At 36.3% G+C, this 18,740-nt stretch overlaps 2 protein-coding genes across 7 annotated transcripts; one reads left to right on the top strand and one right to left on the bottom strand.

The window, feature by feature from the left end:
• Positions 1–264: 264 nt before the first annotated feature.
• LOC129573660 (uncharacterized) lies at positions 265–13,745 on the top strand. 4 transcript variants are annotated; one of them, XM_055454490.1, is made up of 13 exons: positions 265–714; positions 3,330–3,799; positions 6,576–6,701; positions 6,950–7,129; positions 7,241–7,673; positions 7,763–8,131; positions 8,392–8,856; positions 9,201–9,366; positions 9,474–11,158; positions 11,234–11,973; positions 12,091–12,463; positions 12,570–12,818; positions 13,075–13,745. In XM_055454490.1, the coding sequence occupies exons 2-13, from the start codon at positions 3,629–3,631 to the stop codon at positions 13,551–13,553; spliced, it is 5,436 nt and encodes a 1,811-aa protein (XP_055310465.1). In that variant the 5' UTR covers positions 265–714; positions 3,330–3,628; the 3' UTR covers positions 13,554–13,745. The 4 variants fall into 4 exon arrangements, with proteins under 4 accessions (XP_055310465.1, XP_055310468.1, XP_055310464.1 ...); XM_055454493.1 differs by lacking the exon at positions 8,392–8,856; XM_055454489.1 differs by having other exon boundaries at positions 337–714; positions 9,474–11,973.
• LOC129573662 (uncharacterized) lies at positions 13,637–18,467 on the bottom strand. Of its 3 annotated transcripts, none has more exons than XM_055454499.1 (4): positions 18,257–18,467; positions 15,805–16,023; positions 14,470–15,707; positions 13,637–14,355 (listed from the first exon to the last, which is right to left on the bottom strand). In XM_055454499.1, the coding sequence occupies exons 2-4, from the start codon at positions 15,860–15,862 to the stop codon at positions 14,236–14,238; spliced, it is 1,416 nt and encodes a 471-aa protein (XP_055310474.1). In that variant the 5' UTR covers positions 15,863–16,023; positions 18,257–18,467; the 3' UTR covers positions 13,637–14,235. The 3 variants fall into 3 exon arrangements, with proteins under 3 accessions (XP_055310474.1, XP_055310473.1, XP_055310472.1); XM_055454498.1 differs by having other exon boundaries at positions 17,578–18,414; XM_055454497.1 differs by having other exon boundaries at positions 15,805–18,433.
• Positions 18,468–18,740: the final 273 nt, after the last annotated feature.

An 18,740-nucleotide genomic window follows, 5' to 3' on the forward strand; every position in this document is an offset into this window, starting at 1 on the left:
CCGTGTATTTTGTGAAAATAATCGTTTCATTCGATCAATTTGTGTGTATATGAAATGAAAAATTCGCAAATATTGAAATTTATTATCAATGACAAGATAAGCCGTAGTTTTTTTTCGAGAAATTTGAAAATAAATGGAGATTTACTATAAATTTTACGAAAATAATGAGTTTCTGTTCATTCGCCTGAAGTTGTCCGAGAGTGGTGTGAATATTTGCATCGGGTCATGAAATTGAACAACAGAAAGAGAGAGAGAGAGAGAGAAGGAAAAAAAACATGGTGGCCAAAGCAAACGACAGACGGCGCTCGTGAGCAGCCTTCATTTTCTCTTATTTCATCTGTCGCCACTTTTCGCATTTTTGCTATTCAATCGTCATTCAATCGTTGCTAGCACGCAGTAAAGACGATTATTAATTCTAAGTAGGCCTTATGGAAAAAGAAAATAAGTTATTGTTGTTGATATTTTTTTTTTGTGTTTTGCTGAAGTGAGACCGAGAGACGGGGCGAGAGGCAAGAATACATAAAAAAAATAAGCGTGTGAATTGAATCAATATACGGACAGAGAAAAAAAGTTGTTCTTTTTTTAATTTGTTACATCGCAGAAAGAAAAGAAAAAAATAGAAAGCTGCCAAATTGAACGAGAGATTGAGGTGCAAAAAATTTCTGAACGGAATAATCCAGTTCAGATGTAGTTGTTGTCCACTTTCAGACTAAGGTGCGTATATTTTCATTTTCAGAGAATTTAGAAAATCATTTATAAATCATGCATTAGGACATTTGATATGCGTTTGATTAACATTTTCCATTTGTGTGCCGTGTTTTGTTCCGACGAAAAAGAAAAGGGAAAAGAAAGAGAAAGAGAAAAAATGTGCCTTGTGAAAAATCGAATGTACTGAAAATCACCAAGTTGACAGAGCAAAGATTAAGTCGTCGTCTTTTTTTGTTCAAGATGATTTGAAAATGATTTTGGGTTTTTCTTGCTCTGGCCACTGGTGTGTGTGTGTGTGTGTGTGTGTGTATGTGTGTATGTGTGTGTTAATACCCAAGCGTGTGTTTGTGAATGTGTGAGTGTGTACATGTTTTTGTGGCTGAACGTTATTCAACGTAGCTCTGTGGTGGCGACGACAACAACAAATTTGTGTGCAGAGAAAATCGCTCATATATTAAACATGGCGACATTCATTTGTACTCTCATCGATGAAACTAGTTCGCATTTGCTGCATGTATACCTATATTTGTTGCGGTGTGTGTATACATATATGTTTGTTTGTGTATGTGAGAGAGATCGTCGAATTCGTACACATTGGAAATATGTTTAACTTGAATAAGCTGTCCCCGCGCGAGTAACAATGCGTGTTAATTGCTGTCGAAAATTCCACATATGATTCGAGTGTTTTTGTTCGTCGCTGTTTTTTCTTCTTCGTGTGTCAAGATTCGTGATAATGCTATGAACGTACGCGTACATTTCAAAACATGATGTTTTTTTTACTTAAATTCTCTGATTATTAATCAGTTCGTTGCAAAAATTAACACATTTACCGCTTTTGTATTGCCTGAAACAACTCAGTTTCACTTGTACAAACAATAGAGAGAGAAAAAAACTGTATGTATTTGTCCTCCCATTAAGCATTATGGTGGCCGATTACAATAAAACAGTCATTCTAGTCTGCGTCAAGGCAACAATTTAATGTACAGTAAATTGGTGTTATCGATGTGTACGATAAATGTTTTTTTTCGTATTTCTTCTTTACTTCGGCTCATATTCTTTATGTGCCATATCAATATCACATGCAAGTGAAATAAAAACCGTTGGGTAAAGAGAAAAAAAACGTACACAGTACCAGTTGATATAATGCGTTTGTACCACTTATTTGAACGATTTCTAGCACAGCAACAACAGCGGTAATATCTAACAAAGGTGGTACTCATTCCCTCACTCTCTGCAACGTTGTCAATCGAAAAATAAAAATATCACAATAATACAGCAGAAAAAATCATTCTTCCAACAAACGACACATCAACGAGCACAGCAATGCATTAAACATGATATTTTGGCATATTTAGTAGCTGAACAATGTTTTATTAACAATACTGAACAAAAAGAATGAACAGAAAAAAAAATTATTCTCGAGCTATTATCACACGCTAGTGAACCTCGCTGATTACAAAACGTTTACGTCTGGTTTTGCAAAATAATCACAACATTCGCTTTAGTTGATCATTTGCAAACAAATTTCAATGAATGCCAAAAAAATACAACCAAATGTTCCATGGACAAAAAAAAATATGACCAACAGAAAACAAAACGAGCACACAAAAAAGCGGTTTTTCCATATTGCTGCATGAATTGTCTGCGCATTCTCATTTGTTACATTGAAAATATACAATATATTCGGCGAATTTCTTGATTCCCCTCTCCGTTTCATGCAAAATCATAGACACCGCAATCGAGCCCATTTCTTGTCATAATGGCATTTTGTCACTTTTACACTGATATTAACCACTTTTACGGCATTTAGATACCAATCTTCAGAGATACATTCTCACAAACGCACACGCACAGACACACACACACACACACACACACACACACACACACAGCGACGTTCGATTCTTGAGAGTAGTCAAATCAAATGAAATCAGCGTTTTGAGTAATGTAATCATTATTTTTCCTTCTTGTTCGCTTTTTCCATGGAATATATGATTAACTTAATTTCCAAACCACATCTACAATTTGTGATTTCATACGAAATACGCCACATCGCACACATTTCTTATTTTGAAACTCTTGAAGAAAACGAAAACCATTTTCTACGAATATGTGTAGCATTGTTCGTTTTGCACTACATTATCATGCCAATCGTATTCAAAGCACTTCAAATAGAATGTGAATCTACTGTAAATATACAGTCATCGAAATTTCATCTATCTGGAAATGGTTGAAAGAATGTAATGATTGCCGGCCTATGCTTAGCTCGAATTTTGGTCGTAACAATACTTTTGCTATCTTCTGGAATTAACCAAACTCAGTGATCCAATAAAGATTAATCTCGACTAGACATACGTTTTCATTAGACAATAGATAGGAAGCGGTAGAATCACATTTTCCCAACGAGAATGTATGACCTGTATGTACTTTGCATGTCAAGCGCATTTGTTGTTCGGTTTGATAGACATGAGCTTTTGACCTTTGGATTAAGGCGGCAATAAAACTTTGACCATATCTTGTTCTGTTGCAAATTTCCAAAGAATTCTAGTGAAATAAGTCGTGCAAACACTAATAATACCGTTTTGTTTTGTGTATATTTTTTTTCTTTTCTGTCTGTAAAGGTGGTGAACACAACAAATAGTCAACCGTATGCATAAGGCTCGAATCCCGGCTAAGCTGATAATAGAGGGCTGAAGCAAAACGAAAACGGCAACAGGTTCATAAGGACACACATCACACGATTCCTGCCTGATTCAGTCAATCGTTGATCTGCAAGTGTAGAACAGCATTGTTGTTGCAGCGTGCTGAAGTAAAATTACACATACACATCACACACGGAGAGACAGAGGAAATTCGTTTAAATTTTTTAGTGTAAAAAAAAAGTGATATTAGAAACGTCGTTGTCACCACTGCTGCCGAAATGGAAGTTGTCGACCGAAATGATCGTGAAATAGCTGATTCCTATTTATCAAGTTTGGTTGATCTAACAAATAATAGCAAACCATTGATAAATATGTTAACGATGTTAGCCGAGGAGAATATCGAACATGGTCAAACGATAGTCGACGCCGTCGAGCAACGTATAGCTAAGGTTTTGATTTGTTCTTTTTAATAAACAGTAAATCACACACATCAGAGTATAGCAACAACCAGGAAAAAAACAAAAGAGACATGAAAAAGCCCTAAATTTTAGACTGAAATCACATCAAATTAATTTGCATTGATTTGAGATTTAACTGTAAGAACAGAAGATATACACCAAAGTTTTAGTGTAATGTAGAATTTTGAACGAAATGAAAACGGTGATTTGTTGGAATTTAGGTGCTACGGCATCACGATATTCTATGAGATGCCACAATATTCCTTTCGTTCAACCCAACTGATTGATGACTTTTCCCTTATCGTTGGTTTAGTTTTAGATAGTTTTTTTTTTAAATCGTTATTAACAGAGCGAACACGCCAACCAGGGCGACGTTTTGTCTGTACGATGACTGATCCATTTTATGGCATATTTAGAATTTGTTTTTAATGACGTTGCAAGGCGTCTCAATGCGTCATTGCTTTGCATTAAAGATTGTCATCAATATGTACATATTTCAACATAGCCTGTTCCAAGTCTGATCTGGTGGCGTTCGTATTCGTTTATTTTCACCCCAATTTTCAAACATTTTTTTAAATTTCCCAAGGAAACACCTTTCATCAATCCCAAAGCCCACCTTCAGATTATCCATCCATCCCCCATCCTCCATCATTTGTTACGCTTTTTTTCAATCTGTCTCTCCTAATTGTTCTTCTAGCTTAAAACTGAAAGACTGTGATTAAACGGAACTCTTTTTTTTACCATAAAAATACAACAATTTATTTTAGTAAATTTACAAATAACCATGTGATATTAACTAGAAACGAAAAAAAAAACAAAAAAATAAACAAATTTTTATTTAACAGTGTAACTAGAGAAACGGCTGTAAGCCAAACATGAAACAAAAATATATTTACAAGCCATTAACTATTGCTAATTATTTACAAAAAAAAGATTTAAAAAAAAAAAAATCAAAAATCAAATCAAAGAAACAAGCAAAAAAGGAATTACAAGAAATAAAGCATTTGCACTGAAATAACTTTCTGTTGTGATGATATCAATTGATTTCTTGGAAATGCGTTTAATCTGAATCCGTTACAGATTCCCTTATCACTTTTTTTTATTCTGGATGAAATACAACATGCGGTCGTTTTGTTTTTTCGTTCGCCTTATTTATTTTTGCAAGAGAGAAAGAGAGAGAGAGTGAAAAAAATACAATCAAGAAGAAGATGAAAAAGAGAAAATATTCCAAAATATCATACGTAAAATGCTAGATTTAGTCGAATTTCTCCGTAATTTCGTTAAATCGTTTTGTTTTTTTTTTGTCCGAATTGGCGTTTCACGGTTTAAGTAATGTTCAGTGATACATAGATAAATGAATGAAAGGAAAAAGTGCGCAGATTGAATGGGATTTGGGCTTCAGATTGCGGAGGAGGTTTTAACGTGGCTAGCCAGCCTGCATCGATGCGATTCGACACACTTGGCACGAGTAAAAATCAACTATGATGTATGCCGCATCAACCTACGTCGTAGGTCCTATGATTTGTGTCATGATGTCACTATGATTTGGTATCATCAGCGTTTATGATCCTCGGCATTGAGTGTTTGAACATCAACAACCCATCCACACCGTTCCGATTATATACCGTGAACTGCGATTAATTTTTTCCAACGTTTCGCGTGCACACAAAACAAATGATTGTCGTTTTCGCCGGGGGCATAGTTACGGACAATCCTTTGGAAATTCGACACCAACGCATTCACATCTTTTTTTCCTTTTTAGCTTTTTTCCTCTGGTTTACATTTGGCTTAGCACTGAGATCAATCATCGAGATTCTGGGCACTTTGTCCAAAATCTCCGATGCATTGATCGAGTTTTCCTTCTCACTCACATTGGACCACGAGTGAAATTCGCAGTGATATTTCTTTTCTCGTATCGTAATCAAAACAAATCATTGGTTTCTTTCTTTCTATTTCCAAAAAAAATCGTTTGGGCGATGCTTTTTTCCCATCGTTCTCGTTACTATTTTCTATTGATCGAAAGCAAAAACACATTTGTTTGGAGTTTATTCAAAGTGTTTCGCACACTTTGTTTGTTTTGTTGGATAAAGTAGCATGGATCGTCATATCACAATTTGTTTTGTACTTATAAATAAACTGGACAACCACAACAACAACAACAACAAAATATTATCAGTGAAAACTTAAACAACAAAAGTAGTTTTCTCCTATAAAACCAAACATATAATATTTATTCTTTACAGTTTTTTTTATTGTCGTTACGTTGGAATATCTTTCGAAATAGCTAAGATGACAAAAACGAGGGAAACAAATGACTGTTCTTTTATTTTAGATTTTAATTCCTATTAATACTATAAGATATGACTGAAAAATGAAAACAAAACATGATTTAGACATATTTTTAAGTACAAAAAAAAATGATAATAATTTCATGCATTTAATTGTTGAATTAAATGGCAATGATGATATTTATAGAAAAAAAGACAACTCCTAGTGATCTTAAATATGAATAATAATGGCAGAAAATTGTTTTGCATTTGTTATTTCAAAATTTCCTTTTGAAGCAAATATTTTCTTTCTTTTCGTTCTTTGATTTGTCATTAAAATCAACACCGCAAGCAAAAAAAAACGATAATATTCGACACATAGTTATAATTTGAATTTCTCTACAAATTTATTAGTTGCAAATTAATTTAGTTTATTTTTTTTTTAAATCTTGTGTTATCTACAAACTGTTAAATTTACAATTATATTCAAATTTATTTAGGTGGAGCCTGATTTGAAACTACCAATTTTGTATTTGATTGATTCGATTGTTAAAAATGTTGGTGGCGTGTACATTAAATACTTTAGTCAAACAATTGTGAAAATATTTATTGGAGCATTCGAAAAGGTAATTGCCGTTTATCATTTTTTGTTTTTCGAAAATTGTCCATGTAAGAGTTCGGTTAAAATAGCAATAAGAACATGTGAATTTGTTCGTACACCCAAAGAATAATCATGATTTCTTTGAGTGTTCGCTAGTTTTTTTTTTCAACCAATGTACTATGTATGATTATCAATTTTTTGTTTCTTTTTTTTTGTTAATTGATTTTATATTATTTCATTTTTTTTCTTCATTCCATTCGAATGGAAATCTAGGTGAATGAAGATATCCGTAAAAAAATGTTTGCATTGCGACAAACATGGAATGACGTATTTCCACCAGCAAAACTCTACACACTTGATGTTAAGGTCAATGCAATTGATCACAATTGGCCGATCACGGCGCAGAAAATAGCGCCAGCCATTCACGTCAATCCGAATTTCTTTTCGACAACGGTACGTCACGTTTATGCATTTCCTTTCCATGCATTCAGTCAGATCTTAAGTTTTTTTTTCACAGTTAAGTATTTTGTTTTTCATTTTGGTACCAATTTTTCTATTTTCTAGACGGAAAAAGACATTCAAACGGAACTACAAATAAAGCAACGTGAATTGCTGGAGCTAAAAAAGCGAAAATTAGAATTGGAATTGGCAGCAACTCAGAAACAATTGGCTACAACAACTGTTATGCCACCAACACATCCAGCGGCAGTTGATCCATCCATAATTGTAAATACAAAGGATTTAGCGAAACAACCTGTTGTTTTGCCAGTCGTTACAAAACCGACCAAAATCATTGCTCAACCGGCATTTATTCCAAATCAAATGCCTACATCAAATGTACGACCGAGAATAGCACCGGTAAATTCAGCGCTTGTGAGCAGTATGCGTATACGTGATCCACGTTTAGCACGACAACCGCCCCAAATGGTTGCACCAGCTCAAAATTTGCCTTCAATACCATCGATCAATGATCATTTTCCGTCAAAATTACCACCAAGTAAGTAGATGATTTTAGCCGTGGTCAACATCATGTGCGTGTTTTTTTTTCGGAGATTAAATGGATTTTCATTTGAAACATTCTTTCAGTGGGACCCATTCCTCGCATAAGCAACTCGAATTTTGCTCCAAACGCCGATCGAAATCAGCGTATGCAGCCAATCGACTCGATGCCTTACAATGACACAACGAATAAAGCTCATGTCAACAATAGCAACAATTCAAATGATGTTGAGAATAAGAATAAGCATAAGAACGCACGGTCACCAAACAAATCATCATCTTCAAAATCGAGTGGCAAATGCGGCAGCAGTAACAGTAGCTCAAAGTCAAAATCGACGTCATCATCATCGTCGTCGTCGAAAAATTCCAGTTCGAAGAGTGAACGCAATTCACGGTCCTCATCAAGCGGCTCATCGTCCAAGAAATCCAAAGGCCGAAAGGATGATAAGTCACCGCGTAAGTATTATCATTTTTTTCTCTGTTAATTGCTTCATACACAGAAATGCATTGAATGCCTTCCATTTCTGTTGACCAATCCACACAGAGTACTGGCCAATTTCAATCTCACAATGAATGAATCTGGTCCATCGGACCAGACTTTAAATTGACACAATCATATTATACCGATTTAACGCTAATTTTTTTTTCTCTCTCAACATAATAATAAATACATATGTATCTCTTTCCCAAATCGCATTACATTTGATCGTCTCCAGTACGAAAAAAATCGTCATCGAGACATCGCAGTCCTACATCTAGTAGACGTAGTTCGTCACCAGCCGACGCGCAAAAAACGTCGTCGTCGTCGTCGTCGTCTTCACGCAAAACTTCTTCCTCCTCTTCTTACGATAGCAAATCGAAATCTTCTGATAGCAAGCACAGCAAAGAGAAGAACAGTGATAGTCATTCTAGTATTAGTAGTAAATCTTCGCCAAATCATAGAAATCGCAATAGGAGCAGTCGGTCCAAGTCACCGACGATGATCTCATCGGTGACCAAATCGACCACTGACTCAATCACGAAAGATATTGACCTTCGCGCCCATTTACCACAGCCGATTAGCCTTACTAACTCCCTAATTAGTTCGACGATCATCGATCAAACGTCGAATGTAACCACTTCGGTTGCCATCATTGCTTCGAACGCCATCGCGGATCGAAAATTTATTAATTTGGACAAACGTAAGAACATCTAGCGTTAAGCATGATTTTATTTTTCATTTAGTTAGGCTTAGATTGGAAATCGTAGACTGACAATTGCACCCATTCCATTCCATTCAATTGGATTTTAAGAAAATACACACAATGCACACAACCCAACCCATTAAATTCTTTTCCAAAACCAATCCCACAGCCACACAGCATATCAACTTTGTAGATCCGTAACAAATAAACAATTGAATCGAACGCAACAAAGTTGATTTTTCCCTTTTCGACACACTCATCACATGGCTAAAAAGCACGTGTGAATGTCATTGCCGTTCAGTTCATAGCACATTTTCAAATTGAAACATTTTTCCTTGCAGAAATCGGCGAAGATGCGCCAAAAGATATTGATTTTCGTGTTGGACTCATGACAAACATGTCAGCTAATCAAGCAGTCACGGTCAGCGATACCAAAAAACGTCTTAGCGAAGAAACAGATTTAAATGAGCCAAAAAACAAAAAAACCAAATCGGAAAAAATCGATATGTAAGTTTCGTCAATCGTTTTCTGCAATAGTTTTACTAGAAAATTCAACTATATGTTAACTGTGGAACGTTTTCTATTTAAACATAATTTGTTTTTTTACCTTGCAGATTGTTTGGCACGGAGGATGTCGACCTACGAATTCCACCGCCGTCATTAAATACGATCGCCGCACCAGCGGTAATTTCAGCATCTGTTGTGCCAGATGTTGAAACTAAGCCACAGTTAGAGGCATCCGAAACAAATGCATCACATACAAAATTGAGCGATCAGCTATCTAATTCTAAGAAAATTAATCGTGATATTGATTTACGGCATCGGCCAGATGTAAACGATGAGAATTCCCAAGAATCCAATGATAAGTTCAAAATGATTTTAATGCAAGCTCAAGAACAAGTAGAGAATAATCCGGATGTTGATCCGGAGAAAATCCAAAGTATGGTTCAACAAATCATCAAGATCAAATGTGATTCAGAGGCAAGAAAGACGTTCAAACGTGGCCAGGCTGGCAAATCAAATAAGGCTAATGAAAATGAAGACGGGACTGAGGCCTTCAGTTCGGGTAGCGATGATGAGACGTTAAAACAATCTCATCGTGTACCGTTCAAGCGACGCCGTCAAGAGAACGATCGAGGTCAAATGAACTCAAATGCACCAGTTGCGGCAAATAATTCGACAAAGTCTCCTAATCATGATGCTCCAAATGCACCACAAAAAGAACGTCGACCACGTAAAACCAAGTGGAATTCACCGTGGGAAGAACAAGTGAAGCCACCAATTTTGCCGATGCAAACGCTACCATCGAACATCATTCCGGCCATGCCATTTGCACCGTTACGATCCAATCAACCACCAATGAACATCACACCCGATGCTGAAAATATGCGCAATGTGCGCCAATTTTCGTCACGTAATGTACCTGAATCCGTTTGGCAACCGAATGCAATGCCGTTCAATGGACCACCCGTGGTCAATCAATTGGGACTACTCAATAACGCCGGTGTTCCAGCTAATTTATTGGCTGGCGTTGGTGTTAGTGTTGGTGGTCAAATTGTGATGGCTCAACATGGACCAAGTTTGGCACCGTGCACGGCCAAAGATCGCACGATCAACATCGATGGTGTTCCAAGAGAAATTCGATTCTATGACGAAACTGCAATAGCATTTATGGAAAGTATGGGTAGAGAACCAAAGGAAATTGGTTTTCAATCGGGCGAACGTCGTGTTTGTGTCGATAATAATGAATCGATAGTGTTAGCTTTCAATGATACGTATAAACCGTTTGTGATAAACGGTCAATCCTACCAAATCCGCTTCGGCACACCAACCCGTGAACTCTACATTGACAATGAGTGGTATGAGTGCTATTTTGGTGATCCGGCCGTTGGCATTGTGCTGAATGGTAAGCTTCATTCGTTCCGCATCGATGGACCCGCACCACAAGTACGCATCGGCAATGTGCGTAATGATTTAGTGGTTGGTAAAATCGATATGTATGTGGATATGACGATAAAGGTGCCACTATTTTTGGACGCTCAAGTGCAAATGTTCCAAGTCAACAATCAAGTACACACAATTCAATTTGCTGACTACTTTTTAACCGTAATCATTGACAACATACCGTTCCAAGTACAATATGGAGCGATGCCGGCCAAATTCCAATTGGCCAATTCGGAACATTATATTCGCTTCTCGGTGCTGCCAAATAGCATCGTTCCCGGTGAGATCTACGTCCGTAATATGAAGCGTACACATTTGCAGCGGGATTTGGTGTCACCAGTACCCACAACAATCGGTAATTTAATACCTGTTTCAATTCCACCCGTAACTGGGCCTATTTTACCACTCATGTCAATTGTTCCGAATCCAGATATTATCACATCGAACTCATCGAGTGCAACCTCACTTCTAACTGCCACTGCTGGTAGCGGCGGCATCGCTGGTATTGCCGGCACAAGTAGTCAATCAAACGTACCTGTGATATCCGAATCAAGTAATCCGGCAGTGGACATAAATGATCTCTATCAGAAATTGTTGGCGTCTGGCATTTTGAATAAGGTTAAGGAAAAGGAAAAAGAGAAGGAGAAGGAAAGAGAGAAACCGTCACCCATATTGCTCAACAAACCGGAGACACTGAAGAAACGCCAACCAGTGATAATAAGTGCGCTATTTTCTGGGTCACAGTGCAGCTGTTGCGGTGTTCGCTTTCCATTGGAACAAACAATCAAATACAGTCAACATTTGGACTGGCACTATCGACAAAATCGCCGCGAAAGGGACTCAGCGCGTCGGGCACAGTCACGCAAATGGTATTACTCGGTGGCCGACTGGATTCAATACGAAGAAATCGAAAATTTGGATGAGCGAGAAAAGAACTGGTTTGAAACGCAACAGACCGAAATGGACTCAGCGAATGAGGAATCGAATCAACGTTCCGCGTCACCGCCTCCAAGTTGCGTAGCTGCAGCTGACGATCATAACAAAACCTGTGACATGTGCCATGATCCATTCGAAACATTCTACAATGAAGAAACAGAAGAGTGGCATCTGCGCAACGCCATACGCGTCGAAGAAAATATCTATCACCCAATTTGTTATGAAGATCATAAGGTAAATTTAATTCGAAATTTAATTTGCTTCACATTTTTGTTTAAATTTAGAAGATTTAAAATTTCATGAAAAGACATTTTTATCTTAAATTTGCTAAACTTTTTCTTTCTTCCGCAGCTATCACTTACGCTAGATGAATCGAATTTAAATGCATCAAGTCTCGGAGATATTTCTACGGACGACAACGCAGTTGATCTACCGATTAAACATGAAGAGGACCAAACTGTGACAGGATTCTCGACGAATGCCAACGAACGCATTCCAATTCTGGATGATGATGATGATGTCATCGTTTTGCCACAAGAGGAACCAGTCATCACTGAAATCCCGGATGATGATGATCATGAACCTAAGCAAACACATGCCACGAATAATGGCACGAATAGTCAGGCAGAAACAGGGATAACAACTTCAAAATTCTCATCACAGAACACAGGCACTTTTACGCAACCAGACAGCCAAAAGAAAGATGAAACGAATATAGGAGAAGGTTTGTTTTTGAAAAAAAAAATTGAATTTCTTGTATATTTTCATGTGGTGTCTCTGTATTACGTCACTTATTTCATTTCTCTTTTTAACCAATTCCATGCCAACAGATAATGACGAAGCGGGAAATCACAACGAATCTGATGTGCAAATCTTGGAGCCACAAATTTCAATTTTGAACTTGGATGAATACGAAGAAACCAATGTGTCATCAAACACGTTAGACGAATCGCTAGTTCAAGTGGTGAAAATCAAAGAAGAACCAAAGTATGAAGGCTATGAAGATGATGAAGACGATGGCTTCGAAGAAGTTGGTACATTCGCAGCTGACGCAGCCGAAATATTTAAGGAAGCAAGCGGTATGGATTCTTCATGCTTTTTATTTTCAAAATAAATCTAACCAAACCAATTTCTTTTAAATTTCTCCCATTTAACTTTGTTAATTGAAAGAAAACATATTTTTTTTGTGGATAATGCATTATTCACATTTTATATGCTTATGAAAACGTGTAGCCATTATGTATCGTATTTGAAAATTTTCTCCAAATATCTCAAAGCAAAAAATCAGTATTTAATTTCGTTTTGACAAAAACAATATTGCAAACTATATTTCAGTTGAAGACAGTGCACCATTGCCACCGATTCAAACGCAGTCCGCACCGATCGCCACACTCGATGGTAATATCGAACTACAAGAGGCGCAACCCATCACAGTCGGTACAAATAAGATAAAAATAAATATTTCCAAAAATGTACAGTTGAATAAAAATTCAATAAACTCTACCGAAAGTGTTGATAATAATTTAGCAATAAATAATAAAGAATCGGCGGATGGCCAAACGCAGGGCATCGCCACCAATAAAAGTGTTGTTGCAAATGATACAGATCGAAATGGTTCAATTGATGCAAATGAAATATCGACGGCCAACAGTGCTGGTGGCAGTGCTGCGACGGCTGCTGCTGCTATATCCGGTGACTCAGCGACCAGCGACATTGAATACGAGGTCAAAGATTCGATAAAGCATGTGCAGTTCAAGCGGCAACCAGTTGTTCAAAGTGGACTAGAAACGTCTGGTTTGTGTTCTATTATGTAAATGATGATCAATCACGATTCACGGTTTTTTTTCGGACGGCCGCAATCCATTTACATACGCGCACAAAACAAACACAACTCATGTCTTAATTTGTAAGGTATTTAAACCATTTTTTTTATTGAAATGAACAGCCAATTTCATTACAATCAACAACAACATTTCAAAATAAAGAAAAATTTACACAAAATAAAATTAATCTCTTTTAATTAGTCTTTTTTTTTCAAAAAACACTAAAAAGTATGATAATAATAATAAAAAATTTTTTTTCTTAAATATTCAAGCATCAGATGATAAAATTAAAGTATAGAAATTTGTGCTAAAGAACACACCATCGATCGATCCGGCTTTATTTTTCTAATTCAAATGGATACGAATCATATCTTCTCTGATGTAACGTAAATGAATCCAACTACATTTGTTTTCGATTAATTAAATATTTTATAAAAGAAAATCATTTTAGTTTTGATAGTATTTTGATTTCATTTTTTCGTTGCGTAAAAAAAATGTATAAAATTTTCATAGAATAGGTTCAACATGTGAATTAATAAAAGCACATCAATGAATAATCTTAAAATCAATTGTTTTTATTTTACGTATAAAATTCATTTGGGAATGATTCTAGTTAAGACCCCTTTCATATATAAAACTGAATGATGAAAATGTTTCGTCTCAGCTGATCTATCTATGCACTCCTTGATTTCGATGTGCAATTCAAGCAGAAACTGTTTTGTATGATGCAATCGATTGACATATTCGGATCGAATTTAATTGAAATACGGTCCACATCGTCTCCGGATATATCCTGAACAAGAAAAAAATAAATACAAATCGTAGATTTTCCTCAATGACGAAATGCCAATGGATTTATACAAGATAATAAATAATAGTAAGACGATCATTGTTGTCTGCCACTTACATTCAAAACGGATTCCGTGATTTTGGTTCTGCCACCCACTATAATATCCAACTTTGGACGGTAACTCTGATGATGCAGCAGGTATTGAATATCATGGACTGTACGATTTGTGACTTGGAAGCACCACGAGCAATCGAGTTGTGTGAGCTGCGGAGACATGCGCACCAACGACATTACACCATCATCAGTTAGTACTATATTATCGAAGCAGCACACAGTTTTAAGTGATTGCATTAAATTTAGCGTGGCCAAATGTTGGTCTGTAACCCAAAAATTTTTGCGCAGTTTCAGTGTGTGCAATTTTTGAAATTGTGACACGACCCGATACGAAGTCAATCCCAAATTGCAGTGGTAAAGATCTAGTTCTTCGATTTTATTGATATCGCTGAGTTTTCGTAATAATCTGTCTACGATGCGATCATTGTAGACCGAGTAATCAAGAAGTTGAAGTGAACGTAGTCTTGGTAAACGGGCGATAAACTGAATGTGTGATGTTGTTTTCACATCTATACTGATCGTTTCGACGCATTGCATATACTGTACGAGTCCATCGAAGAAACTTTCATCAGCATCGCTGTTCATGAAATCTTTCAGTGCGAATAGCGACAATTCGATGAGTTTGTTATTTTGCATGAGAAACTTCTGAAAACTATTCGGCCTGAATCCTTTGCAGCGATGCAGTTTCAGACACGTCAAGTTCGTTAAATTCGACATGCCACTCGATTTTTGCAATGCCAATTGCATCGAAGACAATGGTTGCGCTATCCATGGTTTGATCACAAATCGACGATTCAACAAATCATTTATTTCGGTATATTCACATTCATCCAATCGCAATGATTCCAAACGTTTCAACAATGTCGAAAATCGACTAAAGTTCAGATGTGGCCATTTTTTAATTGCTAAATGTTTAACATTCAAACAGTGCTCCTGCACGCATTCCAAAAACTCAATAATCTCCGCAGAATTTCGGTTACGTTCACTGATCGAAATCGATAAAGTCCTGATTTGCATTCCGACCATTTGAAGGAAATGCTTTAGATTCGGTGCAGCTACATTTGTAACGGTGTACGCAAAATTGCATTTAAACAGTGAGAAAACGCTTTCAAATCTCGGTGACGCACATGCAATATTATACAGATCGTAAATGTCAAGCATTTTAAAAATATGAGCTAAACAATCATCGTTGATCTCGTCCAGCTTGGTGCCTGGTATAGCACTTATTGATGCGCACATCTCTGAAACAAAAACAAGACCAAAAATAAGCCAAATGTTAGCTTTGATCGTAGCGCTCGTTTGAGTTCGGGTCGCGAATTTTGCATCGCATTTACTTACTCGCCGATCGTTTGAACATTTTTCTGGGCGATAGGAATCGGTATGAATTATCATCCATGGCGGTGTTATTCGTCGGTGTAACTCAAGTCGACTCACAAATATTATTATTATCTATGGAAATCGCAATGCAATGATTCAGCAAATCAAAATTTGATCATCATCAGCAGCAGCAGCAGCAGCAGCAGTAGCAACAGCAACAGCAGCCATCAAACACTCTCACTGCAAGGATATTCAATTTCGAAATTTAAACTCAATTTCCTTCAAATGCATTAACTAGATTAAACTAATGCGCCAATTCTCACTATTAATACACTTTTCGAACTGTTTACAAAGTAATTGTGTTCTTCATGGGTAAACATGCAATCGAGTGAGAGAAAATCTGGACGCAAAAATTGTTTACTAGACAACACAATACGTTTATCATTTCCAGTCAATAATAAACATTATTATCACTTTTTTGTATATTATCAATGTTCTCTCTTAGACCCATCCACTCTCGTCCCAGACTACTCGACTCAAGAAGAGTAAAATGAAAAAAAAACACGATAAAACACGTTAGATGATCGTGATAACAATCACAAAGTTCGATTTGAACCATCCAATATCAGCACAGAATAATTTTGATCAATCTGATCGTCTGACTATATAAAGTCACAACTATCATCACTCAACTAAATGACTATCTGAAATGGTTTGTAATTTTTGTCGAAATTTTCGTTTTGCATTTCGTAGCCACCTAAATTTCAATTCGAACACAATAAAAATATTCAAAAATTCAGAGAAGCCGTTTCATGAATACATACAAAGCAAACGAACGAGAAAGCAACGAACACGAATTGTGATGAGAGACAACGACTCTATTAAAATATTCGAACCCAACAAACACTCTCGCACACGGCAAAGCATAGCCATAGCAATGGTATGAATGAAAGTGTCAACCGATTCAACGGCTTTGGTGTGCAGAAATTACGAGATAAACACGATGGTTTTCGAACGATGTGTACTTGTGCAATTTACAAAATGCTAATTGGGCTATTTATTGCTCCATTTTTTTTTGTTCAGTTTCCCAATAAAGATAGTTCTCTAGTCATTCAATTATCATTTTCGTTTATTTGTCTGGGTTTGCCATCGGTGTGAATTCCCGTTTTTTTCACACAAAATGTAGTTCTTTTAGAATAATTCTACAACGTATTCACCTTTAACAATAATAATAATAATAATAATATAGCAGCAAATCGACTCTACTGATGATCAATATCTACATTTGGGTTCTTTCATGTTGTCGAAAACTTACAGCGAGACTTTATTTCCACCTCATTCATTCATTCATTCATTCATTCATTTAAATGACGCCGTTCGTTTTTTGGCACAATCAGCCGTTGCACTATGAAATAAATCGACACGTATTTAACAAAACAAACGCAGGCAAACAAACTAAAACTGCGCAAATTATGCCGTTTTCGGTGTGTCGTTGTAATAAAACCGCCTTTGTGCGCATCAATAATTACGTTTCGGTCCCAAAAGCAAATTGTCGAAACAGAAAAAAAAGTGAACACCAAACAAACACACTCAAGTGGTAAAGGTGTATCCGGCGGAGTGGTGATGACAATAAACTTGAACCAGTCTGTGACTTTGGCTTAGGCGAAGACGCATTACCAAAACGACTAATTTCGTAACTCTTAATTTCGAATAATTTCGTCGACCCAACAAAACATAATAAAATGTCAGCCTATTTCGGAAATGTTCGCACCGCAAAACAAAAGCAAAACTTACACAGATCAACAGAAAAAAAGACTTTATCTAGACAAATTACAACAACTGAAGATATTTAGTACACACACTTTGGCCTATCGAATGGTAATGGTGCGGGCAGAAATTATTTTGCATTGCCAAAGCATCGAAATCAATGTGTCGAAATCTTTAGACCCAAAAAAATACACTAACTATCTTATCGAATATGAATACATCAACTGGAATACCAAAATAAAAGGAAACAAAAATTCATGACCTCATATCGAGATCGAGTCATACACATTCAAACACACACACACAAACAGATGAAAGAATAAACATGCAAAACGAACAATGAATAGCGTTGAAACCACAACCAGTAACTCAGCGCGCTGTGAAGAATGATACGGAACGAAAAAAAATATTTTACAATGTGAAGGTCGTTGTTTTACCAGAAAAAAAAACTACACATGTGGTTTGAGCCATTGAATTCGCATTGTGTTTTGCTTTGCTTCATTTTGCCACTACGCGTACATATAAAATAGCGTCAAAAAATTTAATGGTGTGTAAGCCTCGAACAAAACTACTAAAATCATTTGCCACGCACACTCTATATCATCAACGTATTTTTTTTCTTCTAAAATTTAGGTTTCATCTAGTTTTGTGGCAGATTTTTTTGGTAAATTTATCTGTATTTTATTAGCTAAATTATTGAACAGACCTCACTAGAGAATACTGGAAACGGTTTTCTTATCATAAATTTAAATTTATTGAACTGATATATTGGCCGTTAAATAGAAGTTAAGAAATAAATTTCGATGTTTTATTATTAAACTCAATTGAGGTAAAATTGATATTGATTCTCGATGAAGATGCAAAAGTAGGCAACAGCAAAATTAAACTGAACCCGATGAAATTTATGTGCTATAAACAACCAGCCAACACAGACTGACTGATAATAACTACCAAATACAATAACAATGAAACAAAACAGCGATAAGCACCCCATAGAAAGACGAAAAACGAACCAAATTACAGCTGATAAACACAAATGAAACAAATGACTCATGGACGCTTATCATTGCTCCTAGGGGCCTAACGCCAATTTCCATATTTAAAATATGAACAAATAATATGAATTTGTTTATGTTTCAACATGTTAAACATATATGTATGCATAATTTCAATTTTGCTCAATTTTGTTC

This window comes from Sitodiplosis mosellana, unplaced genomic scaffold (assembly GCF_009176505.1).
Source record: "Sitodiplosis mosellana isolate CC-2019 unplaced genomic scaffold, AAFC_SMos_1.0 Smas_scaffold_6102, whole genome shotgun sequence".
Taxonomy (NCBI): domain Eukaryota; kingdom Metazoa; phylum Arthropoda; class Insecta; order Diptera; family Cecidomyiidae; genus Sitodiplosis; species Sitodiplosis mosellana.